Here is a 12,628-nt window from a genome sequence, read left to right as displayed (position 1 = left end):
GGAATTGCGTAGCGAGTGAATTGGCATGGAACCTCAACATCTCTTCTTTCATTCATTCGCTTCGAGTGGCGAGCACTCCGGAAATCAATGTTCGGCCTTGTCTCTCTTTTAGCAGTGGAAGTGGAATTTTAAATTAAACCGTACAGATTGAAGGTACTGCAAAGAAATGGCTGCATTATGAATATCCAGCAGAGGATATTTACGGCTGTCATTTGTCATGTGGATATCTTCCGAGATTTCTTTTAGCATTAAAGGGACCCTGATATTGCAATCTCATTTCAGGAGATGTTTGCCTTTCGACTATCAGATGGAAATGAGCTCACTAGAAAATATCACCAGCATGTCTTGCGAGTCGTGCTCGACAGCGCCCGACCTGCTCTCTGAGAAAAGTTCGATTGCCTGACTGAACCGTCATTTATCTGCTACTTTCTTTACATTTTCAAGGTCTGTGTAAACAGTTCTCAAACGACTCGGCTAACAAGCTGCAGTTGGCGCGGAGGGCGTACACTAAGTAGTAACCACTCTCTCGTAACCAAATTAAAGGTTAGTCAGTCTAGTCTAGTCTATTAACTTTATTTGTCTCATAAGTTAACTATATACATATATAGTAAATCAATAGTAGAACTAAAAAGACCAAAAAGGGATTGCGCAAAAGGGAAAAGTATCCCATGCGAGGCGCAACCCAAAATCTACCAAAAAAATCTGATAAGAAATCTAAATTTAATAAAATTACAATACCCACGAAGGCGGGCGAGGCTGTAACAGTATCAACCAAACCCATTGGTTTATTCTCAGCATAACCACATTAAGAAATTAAAACAATATGTAAGTCGCACAAAACTGTTCTTCGGGAGAGTGAGATTGCCACTCGGTTGGTTTCCAAAGGAAATCTAGATTATTGGAAGTGTTCCCAGAATCTGCTTATTCTGTTAACAGGGAAATTATACGCGTCCATTTATGGAAATTGTCACGTTTTAGCGGTGAACTATTTCGTTCCCTTCATTTACAGCCGCTAAAGCTAGATAGAAGAATATAAACTGACGCATTTCTTTCTGTGGCCAACAGTAAATCAGTGGATTGAGGAGAGAGTTCAACGTGACAAACATACAGACCCACGGCGCCAAATAAGTATTGTTCTGTTCTCCTTTTTTGTCTGTTAAAACAGACAAAAATGTTAAGGCCCCTGGGGAAAGGCATAACAAAACAGCGCCGACTACATAAACAATCTTTCCACCTCTTTTTGGGGTAGCTGCTGAACTTTGATTTTATTTTGCTGAAGAGCTGCCTCCCTGTACAAAATCGCGTAAGACGTCGCCATGAAAACAATGCAAGAAATCCGGACGATACATACATACATACATACATACATACATACATACATACATACATACATACATACATACATACATACATACATACAAACACACACACACACACACACACACATACATACATACATACATACATACATACATACATACATACATACATAAACTTTATTTAAGCTCGAACGATGGACACTATCATCTTGCCAATTTTTTCAACGACATCTTCACTAAATAACTTATTGGCAAATGGCCATCTAAGGATTGTACAACATAAAGCAAGAACCCAAGACGCGATTACTGCCTGAATTTTCTATGTTGTCACGAGATAAGGATATATCAGGGCTTAGGGATATATGAGGGTTATCCCTCAATGCCTCTCGTATAATAAGTGATACTAATTTAAATGAGCACGAGGAAGATTTGCAAAAAAAACAGTAATAAAAAAATCTACTTATTTCATCAAATACTCAAGTAAGAACCCTGCTATGTCCTCAGCTGATGCTGAGAGTTTTCAAGTCATCAGAATCGAACCAAAGAGTCAAACATTTCAAATTTCTCATTCAACTAATTTTACAAACGGCGCGCATGTCATGTGATTTCCCACTTGTTGTTGCTTTTGCCACATCGACTTCCGGTCGCTAAATTTATTATGCCCCTCTCACAGAAACGCCTCTGAGGGAGGACGCACTTTCGCCGTCAGAACTATTAAAGATTGGAACAGTTTACCCCGGTCTTTAAAAACAGAGAAGTCCGTTAAATCGTTTAAGGCTAAATTATGTAATACTATTCTTAACTCTCAGAAAACTAATGGAATTTTTTAACTCTTATTATTCGTAGTATGTTTGAAATTGTAAGTCCAGTTTATTATTTGTAACCATTTTTAATAGTAACTTAATTAAGTATTTTATTGTAAATAATATCGTATTTTAGCATTTTATTGTAAATAATATATTTTTAGCATTCTAATTATTTTAAGCTGAGGGCCCCAAGTTTATCAGTAACTTAAGTTACTGTCACGGGTCACCCTCATTAAATAAAGTCTTTCACTTCACTTCACTTTGTAAAATTAAAATCCAATAAAATTAAGCTATAATTTTCAAGTATACAAACGCACCGAATTTAATAAAACAATTATTCCATTCGCGCTTGTTGGATATGAGATTGGTTATAGCCAACTCGGTCCTACGGGCCTCGTTGGCTATTTACCATCTCATATCCAACGCGCGCTCATGGAATAATTGTTGAATATTTGATGGCTATTAGCCTCTCACAAGTGACTAACATCAAATGGAGCGCCGACGAAAGAGTACCTCCCGTTATTAGGAGAAGGTGAAAAGGACGGACAATGTCAGTGTTTACGCCACCAAGTAGCTGGAATATTTTCCAGATAATAAAGGTTGGCTGGACAAGAAGACCAGTTAATGCATCCGTTACCGCCAGGCAAGCGAGCAAGATGTTGGCGTAACTCTGTAGTCTTGGTTTTCTTTTTACAGCCATTATGACTAAAACGTTGAGAAGAACAGTGAAGGGGCAGGTTATGCTGTTAAGATGATAGTGATGTGGTAACTAACCTTGAGTGGGACATTTAGAGCTTCGTCATCCATGGTGATATTTGTTGTCGCTTGGAAAATAATTGTAAGATTTGATGCGAAAGGTTAGTCATAATGAGTTGAAAGAAAGTCTGACAACCAGGTACAGAATTTTTCCAGATTTATATATCAGTTTCACGTCGCAGGAAACCGAGAGAACATGTCGTTAATTTCCTGGACGGATTTCAAAGGTTTGATCCGGGATTAATTTTATGAAACATTCTATGTAAGCCTCAATTTGAACTAAATGATTTTAGTGAATCATTTAACCAACAATAGAATAACTTTTGACAGAAATGTGTAGTTTTCCAAACCGTGAAAAAAAATGCATCCATATAATAAACATGATGGATTCATCAAAAGAAAGAAAAAAAAAACAACAGCATTAAAGTGTGCAAGGCTTTTAAACGGAGAATGTTTCCCTTTTGCTACAGAGCGAAATTAATACTTGCGGCTTTCAAACTTAAGTGTACTTAACTTCATTGTGATAAAAATTAGTACAATATTGTTGATCTTGTTTACATGAAATATACATCGGATATTAATTTTTTTCATACTGATAATTAACAAATACTAAAGAAGCCTACGCCGTGTATTACACTGTGATAAAACACGACGGGCATTTGAGAACACGAGGGAAAAGTAGAAAACACGAGCCGCAGGCGAGTGTTTTCTACATTTCTTGAGTGTTCTCAAATGTCCGGTGCGGACGAAAACAATTTGGAAAACGGAGTTTTTCAGATAACGACGGCGTCACGACAATCATGTGATTTTCCTGACAACGTTTTCCTCAATGCCAAAAAATATTTAACACGTTTTCAGGGTGAAACCTCCGTTTTCGAATTTTTCCTGCCTCGTGTCGACGGATCCTGATTATTGCAAGTCAGTTTGAATTTGTACGACTTGTCGACTTAACCCTGTGTCGTGTCTTAGGGATCTTTTCTCCTAGTGTGCCCTGACAAATTGGTCATGAATTTGTTACTAAGGAAGGTTTCTAACCGTCATATTTTGAAAACCAGACCTCCTAAGGATAAGCTTTTTGCACGGGTTAGTTCCAGTGAAGACTCCTGCGAAATTTTCAAATCACGGCCATATTTGGCCAGCCACGTGACCAGACTAGCAAAAATCAGTGTTAACAGATTAAGAACGTCCGGGTGCTTAACGCTACGTACGGGTTTTAAGAAACTCGCATTATCATAAAGGTTATGAGGTAATAAACCCCCGTATTAACACGCTTTCTACGGTAGCTTTCCTCTTTTAGGTGCATTTAAACAGTAATTCCATAAGTAGGGTTATAAAGAAGGCTCAGTTATTTCTGATTCATAAGAAAAACTGGAACTCTTCCTCTTTTCTTTCAAGCTTCAGGGATTTAAAATTCACAACGCACGGTTGAGGACTGACACCAGTTACGCAAGCAAAATCTTATATATTTTAACGCAAATGTTCCCTCATACAAAAATTCGCCATTTAGGCTAGCACTACAAAACGCTCGAGAATAGTTTTCCTCTAAATATCGCCTTCAACAATCCTTTAGCAACAGCTCTAAATCTGTACTTAACAGGGACCCACTTTGAGCTTTTGGATCACAACAGAGGGACTAAAATAATGTTGAACGTTATTCCAAACATATTTACCGTTAAAGATTTTTTTATTAAATGTGAAAGAAATATATTTGTCTGCAACAGTAATGCATTGACAAAGTGGGCGAAATTAAATAAAAAGATAAAGGAAAAAGAGAGCAAAGAAATTTTCCCAAGAGCTTTGTTCTGTTGACCAAACTACTTATTACATAACAAGCGGAGAGGACCAGTCACGGCTGCTGTTATTATGTTTTGTTGTTGTTGTTGTTGTTGTTGTTGTTGTTGTTTTTGTGTTTATTTTATTTTTTATTTGTTAGCTTTTTAAAGTTCTCTCCTGCTTTCAATTCTCCGACTCCCTTCGTACTGTAATACCAAACGAAGTGAAAGTAATCCAGGCTTTTTTTTTATGCAAATCTTACTGTTCCTTATTGTTACAAATCAAAGAAAAGAAAATTATAATGACTTGCTAATCATCACTTCTTCTAACGGCCGCTATAATGCTTACATCTAAGCTCTACTGCTAAATGCTGCTGGTAATATTTTTGCCACTATTAGTCCTACTGTTACCACCACCACCACCTCCACTACTCCTACAGCAGGGAGCTTAAACAAACCACAACGACTACGGCAACGAGAACGTCACACAAACATCACCAAACAAAAGGTTTGATGAGCAAAACAATCATGTTGTGTACGTGCGTTTTAAATCTTTGTACATTTCCCAGCATCCTCTTTACAACAACAACGTGGAATGACCAAATTCTGGGTAGTCGGAGCACGAACAACGACGGTTTAACTTTTTTCCTATTCCATTTGGAATCGAACGATGTAATTGAATATTTAGCCTGAGCAGGTTTTTAGAGCCATAGGAGTTCTGAACAGATCTAGACAATTGTAAATTTCGCTTGTAAAATATAAATTCATTTTTGACTAGGACTCTTCCTCGACGTCACCGTCGTGGTTGATTAAGCCCCAACTAATTCCACCACCACTACCTTTATTACTACTTCTTAAAATTACGGCCTTAACAGGAATGGCGAAGAGAACTTAAAGTGCTTAAAAGGTGCATCTTCTGTTCTTCGGCCAAATCAAACCTCGACAGCAGCGGTTTCGGTGGGAATCGTAGACGCGCCTTCCACAGCATCTTGGGTAGACCCCAAATTTGCGTTGTATGGTACCTCGGCAGCAGAGCTGGAAAATTTGATCGTAAGCGGATCTCCCACAGCACCTCACTCGCACCCCAATCTTGTTGTTTATGCGACCACGGCAGCATATTTGCCTAGCGGGGTTGTACCACTGTCCTCTGCGGCATTGCACAAGCCTTGTTCGCCATTGGGGCTTACAAGATCTAGCCTTCTTTCTTTGGTCGTTGGTCTTGATCGCGTCCTCACCTGTTGCTGTCAGACGAAATTAATATATACTTAGCTTACCTATCGCGTATCTCACGTTTTACTTACATCGGTTATCGCGGGTGTAGGGTCTTTGAACAGCTGTTGGCCATGACACACACTCAAAATAAATGTATAAAAAAGGATACAAATATACAAATATTGAATTGTACAACTTTTTAAATATATAAATAAATAATAATAAATACAGCCGTAAATGTAATTTCCCTCCCACCGTGATTCAATTTTTGCTATACCCCATAATGTACGTGCACTTTAATATTTACCGAAGTTTTAATTAGGGAACAGCCCCAGAGGTTTCTTTTATTGAATATTGTTTTCATAGACAACAATAAGATAATATAAGGAAAATAAAAGAAATAAGTAGGTGAACGAGCGAATGAATAAATAGGTAAATTATATATTTTAGAGAAATTTCATTTGTGTTATAGAAAAGTACAAGAAGGCAAAGACATTGTCGATGGCATTCGTTTTTTGCTAAAGTGGTAGGGTCCAATTTGAAATCTTTAATAAGTGCCGTTAATGTTTTTCCGTGCCTGCGTGCGAAGTCGCGTTAACTCAAAATATCGACGTGCTTACCTCTGCTCTTGCCTTCTGCATCAGCAAGATCTTTTCTAACATCCCCACCAACTGTTTCAGAGTTTCCAGCTACATTCCAGTCATCAGTCTCTTCATAAGTGCCAACATCACCATTGAATTTCTCTTCAGCAAAATCTTCACCTTCCGCAGGTTCTCCTTCGGCGACATCACTCACCACCGATTCTGAATCTTTCAGGAATTCACCATTGTATTCCTCATAACCATCGTCACTTAAGTCTTCGCTATACACCCAGTCTCTTCTTTCCTTATCTCTGCTTGATGGCTCTGCTTTACGATCTGCTAGCCTCAGAGGGACCAGCTCGTCTGGAAAAGTACCATGGACTTCGCCATTGTCTTCATATCCATCTTCTTCACCCTTCATCTCGGTTTCTTCTATGTCGAGATTTGCTGCTTGGACATCTCCTTGCTGCAATGCTGGCTCATCAATGAAAGATTCACAGCTACACGGAGCAAGAAATAAAATGGCAACGACCATAAAGGAAGCACACATCGACTGTAGTCGCGTAATCCTCATGTTGTCATTCTAAGGAGTGTTCTCTCCAGCAGGTGAGACAAATCAGGCGATTTTCTCAATCAGCCCATATTTATGTGAGAAGATCCCCAAGAAAATAACGGCCCAATGTACCAATATCAGAAATCCTACTATTGGTAGCCTCGATGTTTGGTGAAAACAATTATTTTTGCACGCAAATATTGGATACTTTGTGCTAATATATCATATCTGATAAAACCTTCGTAAAATATCTTTTTTTTTTCATGCTTTTCGACGCCATCCTAATGCATCAATGCAATATCACGAACTGAGAATAGAAATAATCCAGTAAAAAGTGCCTTGAGGTAAGAATAGAGTGCCTCATAGAATATTTTAGGGGGAGAAAGAGCGCCCGTACAACTAAATCGATACTCGTTGGCTTTCTCTTGAATGTTTTTGTTACAAACAATCTGTTTCATTTTGGATACGAAGTTGATCATTGCCATTCTTATGGGGTGCTTTATTCTAGAATGTGCGTTTTCTAAAGTTATTTTTGATGTCTACATTATAGGTCACCCGTTTGTTTATCGTGATACAGCCAGGAATTTTCCAAGAATTTTACCAGAGACTTTCTTACATTCATATAGTAAACACTAATACGACCGATTGACATTGATATTATGATTGTCTCCGTGATGTCTGTCACCCTTTCTCAGCTTGTTACTATTGAAGAAATGGTAAGCGTGCAGCGTGCAACTATCGAGTTATGGATGCACGCGGGAGGTTGGTAAGCACGAAAGAAGTGTAAGAGTCGCACTCGGCTATCGCCTCGTGTGACTCTAGCTTCTTGAGTGCTCAGCAAACCTCCAAAGTGCATCCATAACTCGATAGTTGCACACTGCACGTTTACCATTTCTTTTATAACACTGAGACTTTTGAGGTAGTTTATACTGAATCTCGTCCGGCTTACATGAAGTCAAAAGCGCGATAAACCGCGCGAAATTGTTCATTCAAACATCTGACAAAGCGACACATCAAAATTTTTCTTGGATCGCGGTGACTCGATCTCGGGCATACAAACACCTTCAAACTGCTCAGTTAACCTAAATATCGAGCTGATATTGGATCAGTTTACCGAAGAACTGAAAACAAACGGCACATGGTTGACACGGTTGAAGCTTTTGGTGGTTGAGCTTTCTGTTCTTCACGGCCTATTCGGCAAAAGAAAAGAACAATATGGAACCAGACATTTCTTAAAAGCGAGAGTGGAGAAGAATGCGAAAAAACACCCCTGGATTTGAGCTGTTTAATTTGAGATGCTCTTCTTCAATAGCAGGTTTGTGGGTTACGCTTTCCTTTCCACTTCGTTTTAAATTTGATGAGTTGCGCCGCTGAACTTGAACGCAGGAGTGGCTTTAAAACTGATCTCTGTCTCTTTCGTTATTTGGTAAAATAAGCTTAAATCAACAGAAGACTGAGGCTTAAAGGAAAACGTCAAAAACGTGAGCTTAATACGTTTGTGCACAACGCAATCGTTCCTTCGAGCGGCTGTTTCTCCAAGAGGTCAATTTACGATCGAGTGATCGAGTAAAACTGAAACTCGGGTCGACTGAAATCATTCATCAGAAGCCACCAATATTTGATAAAACTTCCTTTATTAAAGCTCAGAAAAACTATTAGCTTTAACCTTTTTGGAACAAAAGGATTTCGTATGTAAAAGTTCACTTAAAACAGAAATTTGTAAAACTCTTATATTCAAGTTTTGCTCGCAATGAGCACTTAATGGCTTACCCCAAGGGAAACAGAGAGTTTTGTTTCCCCGAGACCCTCAACGATCCCCGAGGCGAAGCCGGAGAGAACATTGCGGTCGAGGGGAAACAAAACTGACTGTTTCCCTTGGAGCCAGTCATTAAGTGTTTCTTTATATACCTCCCAACTCAAAAATAGAAAAAAAAACTGCGAAGAAATCGTTTGCTTGACGAAGGCTGGCACACAAAATTGCCGCAGTTTCAAGGAGCACGACCTGATCACGTACCCCGAGGTAGTTAGTGAGTTTTGTTCGCCCTAGGGATTTAGTGAATTTTGACCCACGACACGTGACTCTTTCTTCTCCAATCGGAAAACGTATTTGAGTTGGGAGATTTGACAAAAGCATTGAACTGGCTTTCGACACAAGAAAAGTTTTACAAAAAAGCCTTGTGCTGGATAATATTGTCGCTAGATCGCTGAAAAATTCTCTCTAAAATTGCCGTTATGCCTTACTAACCTCGAAAGGTTGATGCAGACCAGTTTGTAGTCTTTTTGGTCCGTCTCCGAGTGTATGTTCAACCAACTGATTCAACTCCTGTTCGCAGTAAATTAGCAATCTCTTAGCTGGAGGCCCAACTTTTAACTTGCGATAGAAATTTGGTAGCTCACAGGAATTGTCTTCTTCATGTCCGGAAGAATTGTTAGATTTTTCCATATGTCAGACGAGAAAAAATAATAGAATTATGTTTAAAAAAGTGGCATCCATGAAAAGAATTGCCGAGAAGAAGTACTTGTAAACTTAACAAATTGACGTCAGCGTAGTAAGCGTGCAACCTACGGGCAAATAGATCGAGCGTATTAGCCAATCAGAACCCGCGCTTTTCCAAGGCCATGTTATAAAACTTTGTTGTCGTAAGCAGGTTGTGTTTCGTTCCACCTTTTAAAATTTATTGCGGCTACCCTTTTAGTCATGAAAATAAAATACGTAAGGCGTTCTGTTTTCCACTGTTGTACCCGTTCAGGTTTTAGGCTCGCCTCTAGAGGTATCAAAGGTGTGATCTCAGAAGTCGTACAAAATGATATTGGCCCTATTTTCTGGTTCCAAAAACTATTTTTGTACCCAAATATTGGTTACGTTATGCTAATGCGTGCATATATCATCTGATAAAATCTTGGTTAGATATAATTTAACACTACAAAGCCACTGTGCCTACATTGTTGGCGTAAACAGCAAGAAATCAAGCTTGTGGCTATTTACTTTGAATATTGAGAAATTGTCGACGGGAACGAAAATTCTTATTCTATGATCCAAATTTGGGTTCTTACAATATAGTTGATTGTCAATAGATTGTGAGTAACAGGCCCCTATTTTGCAAAAACGAATATTCACGTTGATCTTTCTTTTGTTGAATAGTTACTCGTTTCACATTGTGTTCCATTAAAGCCTGGCGCAAATGCAACCGCACTTAACGTAAAGATATATCTCACTTGGTCTGTGCAGAACCCGTTGTTCTGGCAGGGATGGCTTGCGCAGGATATCGATATCCGTTTTAGGGGATCAGTTGTTTGCATCACAGTTTTCCCGGACGGGAATGAGCTAAAAGTTCCAACGAGTTCACATTTTGGTGAAATCTAGGAAAGTTCGAAATACCGCTTGCAAGCGGTTGATCATAATCAAACAACATGGCCGATGGAATGTTTGCAAAATTGAGCATTTTCAACAGGCCAACACAGAAAGAAGGAAACTTGTCTTGATTTCATATTCACACAGTTTGTAATTCATGTTTTGATCATTTCTCTGAGCCTAATGTTATCTTGAAGTAAATATGTTTTGTCTAATATATCCAAACTATCACGACCTAACCTACTATCAATTTGTCCTATAAAGAAAGCGTGGAGTGTATATTTGCTCAAATAACTGTAATTCTGATGAATACATGTGTTAAGAATTTCAATAGCTGCATCAACGATGTAGCATATGCTGCGGTTAGTTTAAAAAAGAAGTCCATCGAAAAGTGCACGTCCATTATTTTTACACAAATATTTTGAAGAAATATATAGTAAATTTAATTGTCCTTTTCAGTGTTTATAGCACAAAGCCTGGTGGAGCCGAGGAAACAACTGAAACAAATAATTCAAATTAAGCATAACACTGTTAAGAATCCCAACTGGCCGGAGGCAAACCAGTTCTCTATTTACAAGCATGGTCGGGGATTTGTGATTGGGGCTACCGTCAAACAAATCCAGGTACATGTAGTGATCAGAGCGGGACTCGAACCCGGGACCGCTGGATTGCGAGACCGACGTGCTGACCACTCGGCCACGTTTTACGCTTCGCCTTTCACCTTCTTACTCTGTTCAGTTGCTGCTCAAGGTAAAGCCAGACTGCTTTTTCCCTTATCCATCAATGTGGTTACGCAAATTAAATGAGAACGATATTAATATATTCCTTGTTTTTCAACTTCCGACTTTAAGTCCAGGGGCCCGTTTCTCGAAAGTCCCGGAAACTTTTTGGGCCTGCAAAGCTATTTTTAATTAATCTGTATCTAGAGGCAGAGAGGTGCATACGCCAAAAACTTCTCGTATGAAGGGAACCTCTGTTCATATTAAGAATGTGTAAATGAAAGAGCTCTGTAATCATAAGGTTTGAGATTTCGATACGGCTTTCCGGGTGCGAAAACTTTTCGGCATCTTCGAGAAACGGACCCCAGAATCGACAGCATGAGTTAACGTGTAAAAATGTTTGATGGTGACTGAAAACTTGTGATTAGAGAAGGAAATCGGTTAAAAGGAAAAAAGTGGCTGATTCATCCTCGCATTGATGTTGAAGCTACATTCACGAATCCCGCGCATTCCACTCAATGAATTCAACGACAACACCAGTGCAACGTCACCGTCTGACTCACCAAAAATTAGTTTGGAATTCTTGGTCAATTGCAGAAGCTTTTGAAAGGCAATTATCCATTAAAAGTAAGTTTACCAATTGGGTCACTTGAGATATTGACCACACGGGTTGAATATAACTTATTTTAATCGGTAGAGACAGAGCCAAAAGTCTAATATAAAAGCCGAGGAATTGTTAAGTTCAGCACTTAAAGCAACCAGCGTGGATTTTTTTTTCGTCGCGAGGTCAATAAATTGTACGATATGATTACATTTTGTCAATTGCTATATAAAAAAAGCGAGCGATAGAGCTACCATTAGTTTCTTGATTTTTTTTTTGTTGTTTAATGGCGGTTGCATGCAGCTTATCGCAAGTAAAGCACAATATAATGTCACGAGAGTGGCGAAGATAGGTATTGTACATATTTAGATACCTGAACGATTGAAATGGTATCATTTTAAGATATCCTGTGTGAATATTGATGACAGGGACAAAATCTATTTCTCACTAGGGCGCGCCACAATATTATTCAACATGCTATGATCAAGCCAAGTACTGAAAGACAGTGGTGATTCCTTTGGTTGTAGTAACTACAGTAAGAGAAGTAGAACTCGTGAAAATGTGAGCTTTAATATAGTTTCTCTTTCATTACAGGAAAATGAATATGTAACGACTGAACAGATTATTAGACGGAGAAAGTACGCCCACACAACTAAACCAATACTCGTTTGCTTTCACATGAACGTTTTTGTTACAAACAATGTTTCTTTTTGGATACGAAGTTGATCATTATCAATCTTATGAGGTACTTTATTTTATAGAGAAAGTGGGTTTTTTGAAATTATTTTTGGTTTTACATTATAAGTCATTCGCTTTTTGTCATGATATTGCAAGGAATTTTTTACGAATTTTACAAGACACTTTCTTATATTCAGATAGTAAACACCAATACGATTTATTGACATTGATCTTATGCTCGTCTCTGTGATGTCTGGCACCCTCTCTCAACTTGTTGTT

At 38.6% G+C, this 12,628-nt stretch overlaps 2 protein-coding genes across 4 annotated transcripts; both read right to left on the bottom strand.

The window, feature by feature from the left end:
* Positions 1-1,213: 1,213 nt before the first annotated feature.
* Positions 1,214-3,922, bottom strand: LOC145486773 (uncharacterized). Its single transcript, XM_081465483.1, has 3 exons — positions 3,917-3,922; positions 2,558-2,894; positions 1,214-1,527 (listed from the first exon to the last, which is right to left on the bottom strand). The coding sequence occupies exons 1-3, from the start codon at positions 3,920-3,922 to the stop codon at positions 1,214-1,216; spliced, it is 657 nt and encodes a 218-aa protein (XP_081321609.1).
* A 1,171-nt stretch (positions 3,923-5,093) lies between these two features.
* Positions 5,094-9,611, bottom strand: LOC145487240 (uncharacterized). Of its 3 annotated transcripts, XM_081465967.1 has the most exons (3): positions 9,245-9,611; positions 6,486-6,946; positions 5,094-5,894 (listed from the first exon to the last, which is right to left on the bottom strand). In XM_081465967.1, the coding sequence occupies exons 2-3, from the start codon at positions 6,865-6,867 to the stop codon at positions 5,554-5,556; spliced, it is 723 nt and encodes a 240-aa protein (XP_081322093.1). In that variant the 5' UTR covers positions 6,868-6,946; positions 9,245-9,611; the 3' UTR covers positions 5,094-5,553. The 3 variants fall into 3 exon arrangements, with proteins under 3 accessions (XP_081322093.1, XP_081322090.1, XP_081322092.1); XM_081465964.1 differs by lacking the exon at positions 9,245-9,611 and having other exon boundaries at positions 6,486-7,098; XM_081465966.1 differs by lacking the exon at positions 9,245-9,611 and having other exon boundaries at positions 5,094-5,888; positions 6,486-7,098.
* Between the last annotated feature and the right edge of the window lie 3,017 nt (positions 9,612-12,628).

Source organism: Orbicella franksi, chromosome 5 (assembly GCF_964199315.1).
Source record: "Orbicella franksi chromosome 5, jaOrbFran1.1, whole genome shotgun sequence".
NCBI classification, from domain to species: domain Eukaryota; kingdom Metazoa; phylum Cnidaria; class Anthozoa; order Scleractinia; family Merulinidae; genus Orbicella; species Orbicella franksi.
Note: the sequence above shows the minus strand (reverse complement) of the source record. Positions and strands in the feature narration are given on the sequence as shown.

Coding starts and splice junctions, on each gene's coding strand:
- LOC145486773 (XM_081465483.1), bottom strand. Junction 1,528..2,557: donor ATATTCAACAATTATTCCAT/GAGCGCGCGTTG, acceptor AAAATTGGCAAG/ATGATAGTGTCCATCGTTCG.
- LOC145487240 (XM_081465964.1), bottom strand. CDS start 7,020: ATGAGGATTACGCGACTACAGTCGATGTGTGCTTCCTTTATGGTCGTT. Junction 5,895..6,485: donor TGCAGAAGGCAAGAGCAGAG/GTAAGCACGTCG, acceptor TTCGTCTGACAG/CAACAGGTGAGGACGCGATC.